Source organism: Calidris pugnax, unplaced genomic scaffold (genome assembly GCF_001431845.1).
Source record: "Calidris pugnax isolate Ruff unplaced genomic scaffold, ASM143184v1 scaffold103, whole genome shotgun sequence".
Taxonomy (NCBI): domain Eukaryota; kingdom Metazoa; phylum Chordata; class Aves; order Charadriiformes; family Scolopacidae; genus Calidris; species Calidris pugnax.
In genome coordinates, this window is record NW_015090990.1 from 7,239,884 (window position 1) to 7,257,011 (window position 17,128).

A 17,128-nucleotide genomic window follows, 5' to 3' on the forward strand; every position below is an offset into this window, starting at 1 on the left:
TTCCAGAGCAGCTCAGAGTTGCTTGGCACAGGCCCGTGGAGACAGGCAGGGATATACTGTAAAATGAATGCGGTCATTCTGGATAGAGGGGCAGTGCCATTACTGAGAAGCTGGAAGGGATGGGCTTTCTAACATGGAACGTGAGGGCTTCTGTACAAGGAAGAAAAGGGGGAAGGAGATACCAACAACATAGGGTAAGACAACAGTTGTAGCTAGAAGTAGATAGAAGTGGGAAGTGCAAAGCTGGCTGAATGCACGTTTTTTTTAACTACTGGCTAGTCTATTGACCTACATAAAAGTGCCTACAGCAGTTTGTTGGTGGTAGAAGCACTTAATTGAAAGAAATACCTGCTATTTAAATACTTCTATTAGCATGGTTGAAAAGGAGGATTTCCAATGACAATCATAAAGCATGTTGTAGTGAAGGACTGTTTATGTAATAAAGCAAAATGAGTAGTCTGTTCTAAAACATACCCAATAAAACTCTAGGCTGGTGATCTTATGAGTGTTACCCATCCACCACTGCAGGTCAAGCTTCAGGCCAGCTTCTCTGCCCAGCTGGGTGGGCTCTTTCAGCTCTCTAGGATTTCAGATCAAATCAATACAAAGTTCCCACTTGCTCCTAATTAAGAGCTTTATTCAAGAACAGCATACACATCAAACTATTTTTATTACTAAAAACAGAAATAGGCATCCAACAAGAATCTCAAATAGGCAGTAAAATATATACTTTAATAGGCCAAAAGACAAACACCAATTTACATGTATGAGAAGGAGTGATAAAAGTAGAGAGTACAAGACAGAGTAAAACCTAAGACGCAGGTAATTGAAGTAATTGCTAAGCTCCACTGCATTATTTTGGTATCTTTCAGGCCTGTTCCAACCACATACAAACTTGAAAGATGCTTCTATGTTTTCAGAAGAGAAATAAATTACAGAAAGTACTTTGTTTTGAATATCTTCTTGGAGTAGCTAAATAGATCTCATTACATCATTAAGGTACGTGATACTGGATCAAAATTGACAAGTCTGGAGGCTTTCAGTTAAGGAAGCAGTTAATTATACTGTTGTTCAAGGAATCATCCAAAATGTCTCTAATGACAGTGGTCTAAAATACTATTTTCATTATTTTTCTTTATTAAGAAATTAGAGTAAGACATAAATAAATACATACTTTCAGAATAGAGGAAGGAAAGACAAGAAGTGTTCTACCGCTAGAGGGGGAGGTATAAGCTAGTTTTATGCAGACTGTTTATAAGATAAAGCGGTGAAAGCTTTTCTGATGTTGGCAATGAACGCAGAAAAATTGTTAGTTTCTCTCACTTTGAGCTGGAACTCTGCTATACAGTCCAGAGGAGGAGTACAGGAAGTCACTAAAACGACACAAAGATTTTAGACTATTATAAAAAAATATTAGTGGTTTTCCATGCTTATGAAATATAAATCTAGTTTGCTATCTTTTTATGTTTTACCTTCATCCAGTATTATTTTTGAGTAACCTATTAAATCATTTTCTTCCAGCAAAACCTCAAAGAGCACACAATTCTATTTTTTTTTATTTCCAGACCTCCCACTCAGTGCTGTGCTCCCACAATTACAGTGATTGCAGTAATCCATAGTCTGCTCAAAAATTGAAGCACATTCCTAAACATTTTTGTTGCTCTGTGGGCAGGCAGACCAAAACTGATGTAGCTCAGCATGTGATAAACTTTTAACTTCAGCACAATTTAGATTTGAATTAGTAAAACCAGAAATCGATTCAGTCCGTACCTAGAGGCACAGCAGAGTAAGAGCAGCATTCATCTAGAAGCCACTCAGCACAGTACACAAATTACCACTGCTGTTCTTTGTAACTGAAGTAAGATCTGTATTGCAAAAACAGCTTTAAGATCTGCAAGGTTGTACCCTTGCAAAGAGGAATGCTGGATTTCAAGTTTTAATCTTTCTGCTGTGTCACACAACTGTAAGGGATCCCCAGATAGTGGAGAACCTCATTTATTCTCCCCTCTAGGCATATTTCAGCTTGTTTGAGAAGCCTATCAGCATAAACACTCACTCTACCATAAAGGGAAGAAAATAACAAACTACAAATTGAAGTGTTTATCTGTGCTTGTGTATGTCTTCTCGCTCCTGCTTTGCTCAGCGCAAAGCAAACAGCAACTCCACAAATAGAAGGGAGCAAAGATAAGCAGTTGTATTTTCATATAAATTATGAAGAAAAACTTCATTAAAAAATATATTACCATTGCAAGATTTTCATTCAGAAACCAGAAGATAAAGGTTACAACTAAGTTGTACTTCACTCTTCTCCCCCTTTTTTCAAATAGAGGCATTGGATTCTATCCTCTTGCTTAAGTATTCAGAATTCACATACCTTCATAATCTCCCTGTTCGTTTATGGAAAGGGTAAACACATAGGGCTTGTCAGGATCTTTGTGGTCAATGTGTCTGAATATAAACTGTAATTGTTCATCTGAAGCAAACAAAAACAGAATTAACACCATAAACCACTGCTGGAGAGTCACAATGAGTACAACAATACTAAGCTAGTTTCACTTCATATTTTTAGAATTCTTACAAGTTAAGCAAACCTGGTCTCTTTGAAAGACAAATGCACTTTAACATACCATATTCTGTCACTGGGGAGACAATGGTAATATCTGTGCTGGAGCAATTCTTCAGTTGTGTAAAAGAGTATGTTCTTCATTGCACAATCCAACATTAAACGCATTGTAGCACTGCACATGGAAACTATGAGAACTAGAGAAACTTACTGTGAATTCTGCGAATCTCCAGTCCAAGCCGCTCTTCAAACAGTACTTTAGACTTGCATAGTCGCTCCACTCTCTCCTTGGTGGCTTTGTTTTTAGAAGATATTACTAGAATTTTAAAAGCCATCATAAATACCAAAGTATAGGTAAAACAAGTACAGTAAAAAGAAATAGAACAGTATAAAAGCCCATCAAGAGCAAGTGTTGAGAACAATTCCTTTAATTAACAAAATCTTATTATCCTTTGCTTACTTACTTTCCTTTTTCTTCATCAACTCTTCCTTAAGCTCTTGGATGCAGTCAGTCAAATCCTTCTTTTGCTCCTCTTCTTGTTTTAGGTTAGATTTTATTTCTGTCAAGTGCTCTTGATTTTCTGATATGCGTTGGCTCTGCTGGAGAATCTCTAAAATGAGCCAAGAAAATATGAACATATACAGTTGATTAATTAGGTCCCCACTATTTAGGGCTTACCTTTATAGTACACATTTCAGTAGATTTTATTCATCTCAACTGAAGAGAGAAGTCAGCATAACCATACGAAGAGCATTGAATAAAAGGTAAAAAGGGAATTATCAGAGGAGCTCCCTATTTAGTATCTTCTATCAGATGCACATTGTTTCCGGTACCAGAACTATATACATCCTTGAAGCAAGAAAATGGTGAATCTTGTCCACAGGTAAATAATTTGACAGAAAGCAAGGAATGGAAACATTGACTGATATTAGAGTTGCAATTATTTTTATTATGTAGTTTAACTACAAAATTCAGATTAGTTGATCATAGACTGATAGGCTGACTATTGTATTACTAATATGGAGGAGACATAAATAACCTCGCAATATTAACTTTACTAAGCAATTTAATTTACTTTTACTATTGCAGTCAGCAAGTTCTGGTACTTTGTTTTAAATACTTAAGCATCAAAACCACTATGCAGAAATTTTTTACCCAATCTTCATCTTTTTGCATTATCAATGAAGTTTTCCAACAAATTGCTTTTGGCTTGCAATTTACATCCTGTAATCAACCAAATACGTTTAGTTTCTAATTCTGTCTTCATTCTGATGTTGTTTACCTTTTAAAATGGGAAGTTAAACAGCTGTATTAAGTTAATTTTAGAAACATTAAACACAATAAATAAAATACCATACTGTACCATTGCTAAACTCCTGAATTTTATCAATCATCAGGTCCCCTTCTTTCAGCTTCTTGGACCATTTCTCTGTAATGGAGAGTTATTTCAGTTATCTGAAGAAGTTTGATGGTAACTTGGAAAAAGCAGAGGTAACAGGAACATAGAGCTTTTTTACCTGAAAGCTCTTTTATGGACTCCTTGCATGAATCTCTCAGTGCTAAAGTCTGATTGATCTGTTTAGTGCCATAAACGCTTTTTAACGTGGTCCAGAACTCTTTAATTTCCTTTTCAAAGAGGATGATTTCGTCTTCTGTCTTTCCATCAGCCATAGCGCTGCAACAAACGTAAGCGAATAGTGTCGATGCACACAGGGCGATCGCAGCAGTTACAACTCACGGTTACAGGATAAAGCCTCAGGGCGGTTTTTAACCCCTTGGCTTGTTATTGTATCGGTACCACAACGAGCAGTAGCAGCGGCAGCTACCTTTCTTTTGCTGCTCCCCCTGCGGCGGGATCTCTGCGCCAGGAGGCGGCCCTGCCCCGCGCTCGGGACAGCCGCCGTAACCGACAGCCCTTTCTGGGCTGCCGGTAGCCCCCAGTAGGACCGGGCCGGCCCGTGCCCCCTTGCCACCGAGACGCCCCCAGCCCTTCGCCACCTTCCCACCGACCCCGGGCGGATAGGCAGGGCTCCCCCTCCTCCGCCCGACGAGGCGCTAAGGGCGGCGAGCAGGCTCCCGTGACCACCCCAGCGGGGTAATACCTGCCGACCCCCGCAGGCCGCAGCTCCGCCCGGGGGAGCGGCGGCAGCAGAACAAGACCGCGCGCACCCACCCGCTTTCAAACCGCCGGTGCCTTCCCGCCGCCCAACGGCCGCTTTCTAACTGGGCACCGCTAAACGCCCGCCTCGCAACAAGCGCAGCGCTGATTGGCTCAGCCATCCTTCCTGGAGCCGCAGGGGGTGCTGGGAGCTGCCGGCACTGTTGCCACGGTAACGGTCCCCCTGAGGCGAAGGCGGAGCTGCGGCGGCGGGCCGGGCCGGGCGGCCCCTCGGGGCTTGCGGAGGCGGGAGGTCTCGGTGCTGCGAGGTAGAGGTGGCTGTGCGTCCTTCTGCTCTCCGGGCAAAGGCCTGCGAGATTAGGGTGTTTTTTGGAGTCCGCTGAGGGGGAGGCGGCTGGGCTGTCCGTAGCGCCGGGGAGCGGGGCCCGCGGTGAAAAGCCTGGTGCGGTTTGTGCTGTTTGTGGTTCTGTCCCGAATGAAACCAGCCTGGAACTGGGGGGCGGGCTAGCTCCGTTACACTCCTCTGGTGCTAGAACTTGTTTCCAATGTCAGGTTTATTCATGGAACATGTTGGGGGTAACCTAGTCGTAAGTTTTGTGACATTCCTGAATTGCTTTTTAATTCCCTAAGCCTGAGTTCGTGTAGAGCTTTTTACCTATTTTTATGATGATTTAGTTAAATTTTTATGATTACCTATTGCAAAGATGCAGAAGTAATTGCAGCCTTTTTTGGTATGAACAAAACCCAGTAGAGCAGCCCTGCTTGTGTCCAGTGAAATGCTTGCCATAAGCCTCTGTCGTGGTGAATGACCTCCTTACAACCGTGTGCCTAATTTTTCTCAAGTTGGGTGTATTCCCTTTTGGCTCTGGATAACCGCTAGTTTATGATCCCAGGTACCAGCCTCCTTTGTTACCATAGCTAATTAAGTTCTCCTAGCATTAGTTCAGTGCTATTTAGATGATCTCAGAATAATGTAAACTTAGCAAGGCTTTGAGGATTGCTGTCTGAAATCACTAATTACTCTTTCCCCTCCCCTCCTGCCCCCAGCCACTAGAGCCAAAGCAAAGTCTGAGCTGAGCCCACCGAATGGTAGTTGCATTATTCTTGTATGAACTGCAGCTGCTGGTGGGTAGCACTGGTACCCAGCTGCATTTCTGTCTCGTTTGACTCTGACACCTGTTCTCTAGGTTTCAGTTTCCTCAGCATTAGTCCTAAAACTTATTATTAGCCCACTGTTTCTTACCTGTTTCAGACTTAAATGTACCAAGGTTGGGCTGGTTCAAGGATGGTTGCCTAGCCACATATAAATTTGGGCATTATGGAGCCTGTACCTTATGGGTTTTTTTAACTAGGACCATTTCTCTCTTTTTCCCAATCAGCCCTTAAACTTAGCCAAGTGAATGCTGCCAAGTATAAAGTTTAAATGTTGCCCCTGACATCACCAGCCTTTATGTGAGCTCATAACTTGGTGAATACACAATTTTCCCAGCCTTTGGAGTTTAGTAAATACATCTAAACCAATCCTGACTTCTATTCTGTCATCTTTTGGTGGGGTCTTCAGTCTGGTCTCCTCTGGATCCTTTTATTAACATAAATAATAGGCTTACCCCACAGTAGCTGGCACAAGCTCTAAAATGCTAAATATCTTTTTACATCAGTGAGATTTTTCTATATTTCATTAGTTGTATTTCTTTGTTTTACACTTTACCAGCTAAAGACTAAATATAGCCTATGACATTTACTGGCACAGTCTGTACCTTAACTGATCTTTTTTTCTGACTGATTTGGGAGTCCTTTCTCCCAAATGTCTTTTGTAGAGATATAAACTTACAGTATAACTTAACCTCACTTTCACACTACAGACTCTCTCCACAATCAGCTTACCAACTGCATGTTTAAATGAAACATGGTGATTTTAGCAGGTACTAGTTCTCTGTTCAAACTGACATTTCTTACGAACCACAAACAGAAATGCGGCCTCATGACCCAAACTAGCACAGGTCATAGGCTTCTTAAATCCTCTGTTAGATCTGATTCAAGAGGCTTTATAGCCAGAAATGCTGGCCCCTAACCTTAACTTGGTCTGAAATTTTTTTTTTCTAAATGTCTGTCAAATCAAGCCACAGGATAGTCAGGGATGGAAGAAAGTTTCACGAACTATTTACCCTGTTTCTAGCACTATGAGCTTTGCTGGAGACAATGTAATTGTAGCACGTACCCCTTTTCTGCATTTTCCAGCTCTTCATAGGTATCTTTGTAACCCTAGGGTACTTGGTTAAACTTAAGGTTCCGAGATGTACAATGAGAGCAGCAGGGTGACAGCTGACCTGCAATCAAACTTAAGGGCAGCTTATTGCCAACAAAGGTCTGATACTTTATTTTTCCACTAGCTCAAAGCTCAAATTGGGCTATTCTAGTGCTGGGTTAAGGGCTAGTTGAGAGCTATAGTTTAGGGTTGGAGAGCTACAGCAGCTTAGGTGGAAACTGCTAAGGGAACACCAAATTGAAGAGCTGGTCCTAATAAACAGCTGCTTCTCTTGGCAGGTTTCTAACTTCATTGGGCTATGGTTGGCGTGGGGCTAGTTTCAGGGACTAGAGAACAGCAAGAAATAAAGCAGTGATCTTGCTGGAAAGGGAACAAAAAAATGCAATGGAGAATGCATTTTTGCCCTTGTGGGTCCAGACTCCCGTGGTGGTGTGCTCTCCCTGTTTTCCCCCTCTTCCCTCCCCGCCCTGGCTCCTGCTCAGGTCATGGCCACCATGGCCATCACATTAGTTGCAATAAGTTGCACCTGGACTTTGAGGGATGACTGGCAACACAGCCAAAACACTGTCTGGAGTGGGGACCTAGATATTTTGTTCCCATGAGAATATGACTATAGGTCAATTATGTTAGTCTATAAATAGTGGACAGCCCAAAAGCTCTTTGAGCTCTCCTGTATGGCAGTGGGCTGCACGCCAGGATGTCCCCTCTTGTGAGGACGCTTGCTTAAGGTTCTACTCCTCAAGGTTGAGAGATTCCTTGCTGCAACAGATTCTCGGTAAGTGACTGATAGCATGCTAAACTTTGAAATCTTAGCTAAGTAATATAAAGGGTTGATTGCACATATATAATCCTTTATACATAAACCGTTGACCAAGTCTGGGACTAGGATTGGATCCAGCCGCACCTAGACTCCTCTCTGAGAAGGAGTTTAGAAAGCAAGGGGGTCCTTTCTGATCCTTGTGACTCAAGGGGAGGGTCTCCCTGACAGCTTGTCTGACCCTGCCCTCTATGCAGTAGATAATACAGTGTACCTTGACATCAAATCCCATAAAACATTGTTGCATTTACTACTGATCTTGTTAAATCACTGTTTCATCTTAGTAAATATTTCCCTACTTCTCTCTTACCAGTGAAGTTAATCACTCCACCCATGACACCTCCATTTCTGCTTGCAGTTTATGGAACTTGAAGGATTTTTATTCCTTCTAATAAGTTAAGCTCTAGGTTTCTTGTAATTTCTAAAACATAAGCTCTTCATTCTTATGATAACTAGAATTCCTTAGAAGTTACTTTTTCAAGAACATACTTATATTCCATATGTTGTTTGTGTGATCTACATGGTTGCACATAAAAACACACACAAATGCAAACTAGTGTTAAGGTCTGGCAGTTATGGGTAAATTGCAAGCACAAGGTTTGTTAGTTTCCTGTGTGTGTATAGTTCATATAGTTTATAGCAAGGAATAATGACAGTATAGTAACTAAGAAAGATTAGATTAATAAGGTGGCAGAACAAAGAGAAAACAGCTGGTTCTTGTTAGCACTTGCTAAACGTCTACTGGTCAGTGCAGCCCGAAAGAAGCCTGACCTTAATTAGGGCCACCTGGGTCCAATGAGGAATGCTTGAGAATGAAATATGGAGAGAAAGAGCGAGCTTCTTGAAAGATTCTTCTCTGAATCTAAAATTAATATGTATCTTTTCAGTGTTCCATTTGGAAAATATTCATACCTAAGAAAATAGCTGTCAGTTGCTGTACACAGTGTCTACTTGTGAACTTACTAAATTGGTAGTTAATCCTTGTAGCTGGTCCAGTGCCAATGAAAACATTGAGGTGGAAATTAATGTTATTGTTCAATTAACTAAGCATAATGTACCAGAAAGTTAGGCTGAGTACATAGACCTCCATTAACAGTGTTTTAGAAAATGTTTGCTTTGACGGCTTTTCCTTCCCTTGCAAACATTTGCTTAACAACATCTGATATCTGTTATGTAATATTTGCTCTAATATGTAGGTGTAAAGTAGCTGTAAACATTTTATCCTCCCTTCAGTGGATCATCAACATGATTCTTGTTTCTACATTATTACCGAGAATATATAAAGTTTTGGATAGTTTCTGGGTTTGTATGTCTTGGAAAATAAAATAAATCAAGAAAATATCAAGAAATTAAAAACTCTTCATGTGAACAGATAGTATTTTAAAGGTTTTTGCTTTGCACTGAGAACTCATTTGATCATGTGAAGGCCAAACCTTGATTCTGTGATATCAGATCAGGACAAAGCTTTGATTTAAAAACTTAACTGCATACACATCTGACCATTTTGTACAGATCTCTAGTTTTCCTCACAATTCCATGTACTAAAATACAGCAAATAGTTTTATTTTGTATAGTATCTCAAGTGACTTTGAAATGCTAAGCACAGTACAGAAGCATTTTGCAGTGCTTTGCATAGAAAAGGAGAGGAAAAAAGCTTATTGAGGAAGTATTTCTCCTCTGTTGTTTTAAACAAGTTATTTGGGAGAGGTGTTTCTAAACAAGAAAGTTCCTTGTAAAGAACTGGGAGAAGGAAAATTAGTTCTATTGGTTCATTTATATGACAGTTCCCCCTTGGACACCCTGAAAAACTGTAAGCTCTACGGCTTAGCAAGAAACAAACATCCCCAAATATTTGCAGCTAAAAAGCTAGGAAATATTTATTGTTGAAATATCCCGAGATTTTGGTTTTGGAAGGGTTTTCCTTGAAATCGGGTGATACCAGTTGAAGTGAATAATTCAGTCAATATACAGAAAAATATTGTAGTAGTTACTTGGGAACAGTGAATAGCATTTTAAATCCCTTTTTAACTTTAAGGTTTTCTACATGGCTCAATGCAACTGGTAGGAATAAACATACAGGATTTAAATCTGCTAAAAAGTTTCTGAAACCCAGACTATTAATAGCGAAAGTAAATGTGAGATTGTGTCAGGAAGAGAGGTCTTCTGAGTCCATTTAATTGTCATGCCTTATTTGTTGAATCTCCTTAATGTTTCCACATGACTTCCCTGACCACACATCATAAAGCCCTGTTAAGCTGTTAAGTCTCTTTTCAGCAAAAACAGTTAATTAGTTCATCTCTTTGTCTCCACAGCTTGTATGGTTTAGCTTTAAGTGCCACGCAGAAAGCAGGAGGGAGGTGCGCAGTGCATATATACAGCTGCTTTTGCTTTCTGATTTGAATTGTTTCAGATACATAAATAATGTCTAATATAAAATATGAATATAGCATAAAGAACTGCTGTGATGATATCAGATTATGTTATCATCAGACTTCTGGTATTCATTGAATCTCTTGTGGAAAAAACGTTTCTCATGTAGCCATCTCCCAAATGAACATAATCTTTTCTGCTACAGTTATTAGTACTAATATTGATAAATCTGATGTGCTAATACATTATTTGCTGTATACTCTTAAAATGCTGCTTTCTGGCAGAATCCCAGTTTCCTCCTGGCTGTTTGCCCTGGAGAACCCAAGTGCTTCACTTGGGGGTACTTCAGGGAAATGCTCACGATCAGGTGTTCCCGGCCTCGCTCCGGTTTGTGAGGCCGCGCTGGTTCCTGCCGGGCCGGGCAGGGGCTGCTCCTCTGCCAGGGGGGTGTAGGGCTTGCGTCAGGCAGGCAATAGGTGAGAATGGGGATACTGGGGGAGATGGCTCAGAGGCTAAGCTGCTTCTGCATCGTGCCCTGGATTAACATGGCCTCTCCCGTGAGGGAAACAATTGTTTTTCAGCGCTTTGGGAATATTGCTGCTTTAAAAATGAATCTAAAGCTCAATGGTATTGTTGATGTATGGATGCTGGTTGTATTTTCCATGACTGAAAATGTGTTGTGCAAAGTATTAGATGCAGCATGGTAGCCAAATTCTATTTCAAAGTGAAATGTACAGATTTAATGACAGTTCTGCAAAGACCAATTATGTGTGTATTCTTTCTGTCCTTTATATGGGCAACACTTAATGAAGTATACACATTGCTAATGCCCATCCTGCAGAGAAATGAACTGTGAAAAAATTCGAGCAAACATGTTCCAACTGTTCATAGAAAGGATTGCATGTCACACCTTGTGTTTCCACAAAACTCTCCCCACAATTTGCTGCTGCTCAGCATGTACTTCACTTAGTTTCCTCCAATTAAAATTTGCAAACAGAAAAGCTTTCCAGTGCTAAGAGGGCCGTGTGCTTTCCCGGAGGTTTGGAGCCACGTGTTCCAGGAATGGCTGGGCACACCGCGCCGATACAATATAAAGGCAACGTCAATCACCTTCTCACACTTTTTAATAGCTCCCCTTCATGATTCTCATTCTCCATCACTAGAAATCTAAGATTAAAGGAACTTTACTGTATTTCAGTACAGTTTAAGCCATTAAGATGGATCTCCTTCATAGCAATGGCGTGCTTATCATTCAGCATTTACAGAGGGACTACAGGGCTTACCAGGATTTCCTTAATTTTATGTCACATGTTGGCGATCCCCGGAATATATTTTCAATTTATTTTCCTCTTTGGTTTCAGCTAAACCAAGTGGTTGGTACTAAAATGATATGGGTGGCAGTCATTGGTGATTGGTTCAACCTCATATTTAAATGGTAAGAAGTTGGATTTATTTTAAAATTTGGTATTTTTAATGATGGTTACTATATATGCCTCAAGTTTAGAAAACTTTCTGTGAATAATGTACTAGTAGACTTTCCCCTGTAATTATAAAACAGGAATTCACAATGAAGATATTTAAGATATGTGTGAAATAACATTTTGATAAGAGGAACCTATAGAACTGTTACAGAATAATTCTGGCAGTATAGCTCTTCATATTCATTGTAAGATTATTTATCATGTATTGCTGAGGCCTTCTTACATGAGAATCTTTTTATTGTGTTTCTGCTTCATTTTATGTTATTTTTTTGTCAGGATTTTATTTGGCCATCGCCCATACTGGTGGGTGCAAGAAACAATGATTTATCCCAATCAGTCAAGCCCATGCCTTGAGCAGTTTCCTATAACGTGTGAAACTGGACCAGGTAAGAAATGTTGGAGATTACATTGGGGCATTTAACAGAGATAGTGGCTTTTGAGAGAGAGAGGATGTGACCTATGAAGATCTTATATGATATACAAATCTCAGACCTCATGTTTAAAACAGCACCAAAACCCAGGAAAACAAAAAGGAAGAAATAAGATGTGATAGGTATTTGATTGCTGTAGGACAAGAATGCTTACTTCATACCATTTAAACAGTGCAAGGGAAGGGGATTTGCTTTAAAAATAACTCCTACTAGAATGAACCAGTGTATTGGAAAGGAGTTTTCTCAAAACTTGTGTCACAGGTTTAGGAAAGAGTGATTCCCCTGCTTTGTGAGGTCCCTTTTTGGAACAGTTGCAGTGCCAATGACATCTGCTTGGGGAGAGAAATTCCACATTGTTTAAGAGTGTTCCAAAACAGAACAGGGGGCTGTTGCGTTTGAGGGGTTGTGCACTGTTGCAAGAATTATTCAAACCACAAAAACTAGTTGGTGGTTCAGTGTAAAGAACAATAGTATCAACAATCGATCGCGTAATGTATGGAAATGGACATACATTGGTGGAAAATGGAACGCCCTCTTCCCAGAACCAGACAGTGGTGCTGAATGTGTGTGTGGGGGGGGGGTTGTACAAATATATGGGGGGGGAAATGTCTTTAAAAAATGTACCTTTTTGATGTATTTTCGCTTTTTTATATCTCATTGTCTTCTCCGTGGAACTTAAATATAATACTGCTAAAGTTAAATGAGCTTGTGCAACTTGAATAAGTGAAATAAGGTAAACTTACTTCGAGCTAACTGTCTGAATTTAGTTTAATTCATTGCACAAGATAGTACTGTCTGTGGAAACTAATGTGCATTGTGCTTTGTCAATGCCACTGCGAGCTTTTAAGTGGTTTGCAGAGCTGTATTTTGTTAACAGTATCCTGCATTACATCCCACTGTAATTTTGAATGAAAAGCTTATGCCATTGTATGAAGCAGGGCTTAATAGTACCTAGTGTATTATTAATACCTAGATCTGCAGGCTGTGTCAAATGAATTCATTTGGGACATAGCCCAAAGTATTAAGGTCCTTCAGATCTTTTCAAAAGCCCTCAGAGCTGAGCCCATTCAGCACCATGTAATTCCAAGCCCTGGCTAAGGACTGGTCAGTGTGTTTCATTTTGATTCATTGAACTAGAAGGCCTTTCTTCCTTGTACTTTCTTCCTGAAGTAACAAGTCATTCCTATTTCTGTCCAGTGGGTACCACTGTCTGATTCCTTATTTGCACCTGTAATGACCCCATTCTCTCCAATCTCGCCCTTGACTGTTGGCAATATCTGTCACCCACCAATTCCTCACTACTGAAAGGAGTGCAGCTGTTAGGTGCACACAGTCATTGCATGAGCTTACATGGCACTTCACACGCTTTTTAAATTAGCAATTTATATGAAAAGGTTAGAGAAGCAGCCACAGACATGATAAGGGCATATCCAAATCTGCCAGGGAAATGCATCCAAATATTTCTAGGGTAGCCTGAAGCTCAAACTCTGTGGCTCAACAAAAGGGAAAGCTGAGGCAACTGTTTATATGATTACATGGCAAGTAATCTAGAACCTGAATTTGGTTTGTACTTCTGGAATGAACTGAACTAAAACCCTGCAGCCGTAATTTCTTTGGAATTTGTGAGGTTTTAAGAACATAAACCTTAAGGTGGAGTTTATACTGTTTCTAGTTGGTAATTAGCAGATGAACTATGCAACATTTTTCCTAGATGATGTTTTCTTAGATTGCAACAAAGAGAAGCTTTCCAAACATGGATGCCCAACAGTATGGTTTCCTTATCCGTGACATGTTTTCTGGTGTGAGGTTTCGAAGTGTACATCTGTTACAAAGTTAATGAAAGAGTTGGTAACATGACTCCTAAAAATACAGCAAGCAGAATACTGAAAATGAGTGCAGGGAGCCAGAAATCATTGTGCTTGTCCTCCCTAGACATTCCTGATCTGCTGCTTCACTGCAAATCCTTTTGCTTTGCAAACTACCATATTGTGCTGGGTCATAACACATTCTTCAGCCAAAATGATTTCTTCTGCCAGTGCAATAACCCTGTCCCTTTTACTTCTCTTTTTTCTCCACAGAAAGGCAAGCTACAAAAGTCTGGTATAGACAATTTTCAATGATCTAATTTTCTCTCCTTCCCTGTTTCAATTTCTTGAATGTATACCTAGTGAATAGAGAAAAAGAGGTGGCAGAGTAATTTTAGGAATCATTTCACTTGTATCGTGCCAGCATACTTCGGTGATTTTCATACCTATAGGATTTTAAGCATGACTATTTCCTTTTTGTTTTTTCTAGGAAGTCCATCTGGACATGCCATGGGATCTTCCTGCGTCTGGTATGTAATGGTCACAGCAGCACTTAGCTACACAGTTAGATGGAAAGATAAATCAGCAGTTACCCTTCACAGGTCAGTGTCTGTCCATTATTCTAACTCATACAGTTATTTCTTTATATACACGCTATGTTTTTAATGGTCTTATTTTAACCAAATAACTCTGTTTTGTCCAGTTTGTAAAAAAAACCCGAACTTTTATTATGATCTACTTCAGATAAAGAAAAAGAATATTAAGAGGATTTGTCCATTTGTATAGGTTGGTGTTCATTGACTTGCAGTCATTGCATACAGTATTTCTGAATCAGCTCCGATTTAAGGTCATGTCAGATCTTCAGCGTTGCAAATACTGAATTCTGTTAATTGTCTTTATGTGTTGGATCTTTTGCATTGTACATAAATTTACTGCTTTCATAGTAGTCCTTCTTACCATATTTAACTGCAAATGTGCATAATGTTGGCAAAGTTCAGTGGAACATGTTACTCAGCTCTGTGGGGAAGTCTTATAATTGCTTTGATGCTGTCCTTTCCAAGCCTGACAAGGTTGTTCCCATATTATGTGAATTTTCTTACCAACCAAATGAACTTTTGCATTTAAGTATGACTTTATGATGAGAACTATGTTCAAGGGACTAGTACTAATTTAACTTCCCATTGATGATTTTCATCGCTAAAACTGTGGCAGTTTCTTGGACCTGAAACTAATGGGGTCTGTTCCAGCAGCCCTAGAGCAACCACTCTTGCTAATGTTTTAAAACTGACTTCCAGTTTTTAATCATCTGGTTCTGAACTTCTCTACTTGTAAACCTCTGCTTGGTAAAAATAAGAGCCTGACACGAGGGGGTCTGGTGTAAATTACTAGGTGAAATACCTTGTCTTAATTTTTAAGTATCTCCCTTTTCCCTCTTAGATTGACATGGTCATTCCTCTGGAGTATTTTTTGGATTATCCAGATCATTGTGTGCATCTCGAGAGTATTCATAGCAACACATTTCCCTCATCAAGTTATTCTTGGAGTATTTGCTGGTAAGGCTGCTATTTTTTCTTTTTTTCTTAACATATATGTCAAAATATGAAAAAAAACACCAAGTATGAGAAAAGGCAAGAGTTTTTTAGTAGTGCTGCTCAGCTTGGAAGACCAAGGATTTGATGACAGTCTAAAGGTAAAACTTGCAGGGTAGTAACTGCTGTCTTTGTAATTCACTAAAAGTGAGCCCTTTCCCATGTGCCAGTTGATACTGACTGCATCACACCCACACTGCCACAGACCAGTGCTGTCTGGTTTGTACTGGCTGCAGCTCATCTTTACCTGTGCTGCCAGCGTGGAAGGGACCAGAACAGCAGTTGCTCCTGCACAGCCCTGACCTTTCCTCTCAGGGGGAAGCTATTTGTCTCCTTTCAAATAGCGTCCAGGTGCCAACTCCCATGTGTGCAGTGTGGACAAGCACAGGGCAAAACAGAGAAAAAGGGAAATTAGTGCTCCGAGGGGTGATTTAAGAAGCTAAAGTAGATTTTTCGGAATTACTTGAACATGTTTCAAATGGGTATTTTGGGAGTTCAAACTATGAACAGTCTCTCTAGTATCTGTCTGATCTCAAGGAGCATTGAGTGGGGGCTGCCTGCTCCTGTTCTCCTCCGTGGACGCAGAGCAGCCTGTGCAGCACTGGCTTGCAGTCCAGATCTCCCTTTTCACAACCAGGATAAAATCAGTAAGAAAGAAAATAAGTGTGTTCTGTGTCTTTTTCCTCAACACTCAAAGCCTGGGTGGGAACTGGTATTGAATTCAACAGTGCTGTGTCTTTGAGTGAGAGTCTCTTGTGGAAAAGGAATGTTCTGGTTTACATCTAATATTTGAGGGATTGTCATCTGGGAGATGCATGCAGGCCTAAGGCACACCTCATATTGAAAACATCTAGTGCTTGCTATCGAATGTCCTTTTTCCCAAATTAGCAGTATTGAGTGGGAGAAAAGGTTTTATAATGTACTACAGAAGTAGTAAATAAAAAATACATAGATATATTCTTCTGTCTTCAAAAGTCAAATTCTACAGGGGCACCGTAAAAAGCACTTCTTCAAAATACGAGTACATTGTTCCCTGTAACACTGAGTTTCTCATCCACAGGCATTCTTGTGGCAGAAGCATTTGAGCACACCCCTGCTATTCAGACAGCAAGCCTGAGAATGTACATCAAGACAAACTTGTTTCTTTTCCTCTTTGCCCTTGGCTTTTATCTAGTCCTCAAGCTTCTTGATATTGACTTGCTATGGTCTGTTCCAAAGGCCAAGAAGTGGTGTGCCAACCCAGACTGGATAAACATCGACACGACTCCGTTTGCTGGACTGGTGAGGAATTTAGGTGCGCTCTTTGGCTTAGGGCTCGGAATTAATTCTGAAATGTTCATTATGAGCTGCAAAGGTAAAAATAGCTGTAAGATAAGTTTCCGCGTATTGTGTATAGCTGCTTCGTTAGCCATGCTGCAGCTGTATAATTTTGTTAAGATCCCTACTCATACTGAGTATTTGTTCTACTTTCTCTCTTTTTGTAAGAGTGCAGCTATGCCTCTGACTGTAGTTGCCTTGGTTCCGTACTGTGTCCACTCGTTAATGAGGACAACTGAAAAGAAACTTAATTAGATAAAGTTTCCGAGTGGGTAGCAATGTGGGGATGGATATGAACTGTTCGAGAACCCTCCACACAGGCAGTTTTGCTAACTCATTTTAAGCAAGGGGGATGCCACTGCATCTTTG

General features: G+C 40.3%; 2 protein-coding genes across 8 annotated transcripts in view; one reads left to right on the forward strand and one right to left on the reverse strand.

Annotated features, from left to right (window-relative positions):
• Positions 1–706: 706 nt before the first annotated feature.
• Positions 707–4,817, reverse strand: SPC25 (SPC25, NDC80 kinetochore complex component). Of its 3 annotated transcripts, none has more exons than XM_014954219.1 (7): positions 4,738–4,817; positions 4,082–4,239; positions 3,928–3,993; positions 3,028–3,174; positions 2,775–2,879; positions 2,375–2,473; positions 707–1,373 (listed from the first exon to the last, which is right to left on the reverse strand). In XM_014954219.1, exons 2-7 carry the CDS (start codon positions 4,233–4,235, stop codon positions 1,240–1,242), a joined length of 705 nt encoding a protein of 234 aa, XP_014809705.1. In that variant the 5' UTR covers positions 4,236–4,239; positions 4,738–4,817; the 3' UTR covers positions 707–1,239. The 3 variants fall into 3 exon arrangements, with proteins under 3 accessions (XP_014809705.1, XP_014809706.1, XP_014809707.1); XM_014954220.1 differs by having other exon boundaries at positions 4,667–4,739; XM_014954221.1 differs by lacking the exon at positions 4,738–4,817 and adding an exon at positions 4,391–4,558.
• Positions 4,818–4,898: 81 nt separating this feature from the next.
• Positions 4,899–17,128, forward strand: part of G6PC2 (glucose-6-phosphatase, catalytic, 2) — a 29,600-nt gene continuing 17,370 nt past the window's right edge. For 2 of the 5 annotated variants that reach the window (XM_014954487.1, XM_014954485.1), the window contains exons 1-5: positions 11,354–11,571; positions 11,894–12,003; positions 14,344–14,455; positions 15,291–15,406; positions 16,503–16,723. In XM_014954487.1, coding sequence (XP_014809973.1) covers positions 11,354–11,571; positions 11,894–12,003; positions 14,344–14,455; positions 15,291–15,406; positions 16,503–16,723 — 777 coding nt within the window. Of the gene's footprint in view, positions 7,725–11,353; positions 11,572–11,893; positions 12,004–14,343; positions 14,456–15,290; positions 15,407–16,502; positions 17,116–17,128 lie in introns of those variants that run through there. The other 3 variants (XM_014954488.1, XM_014954489.1, XM_014954490.1) reach the window with 3 other exon arrangements.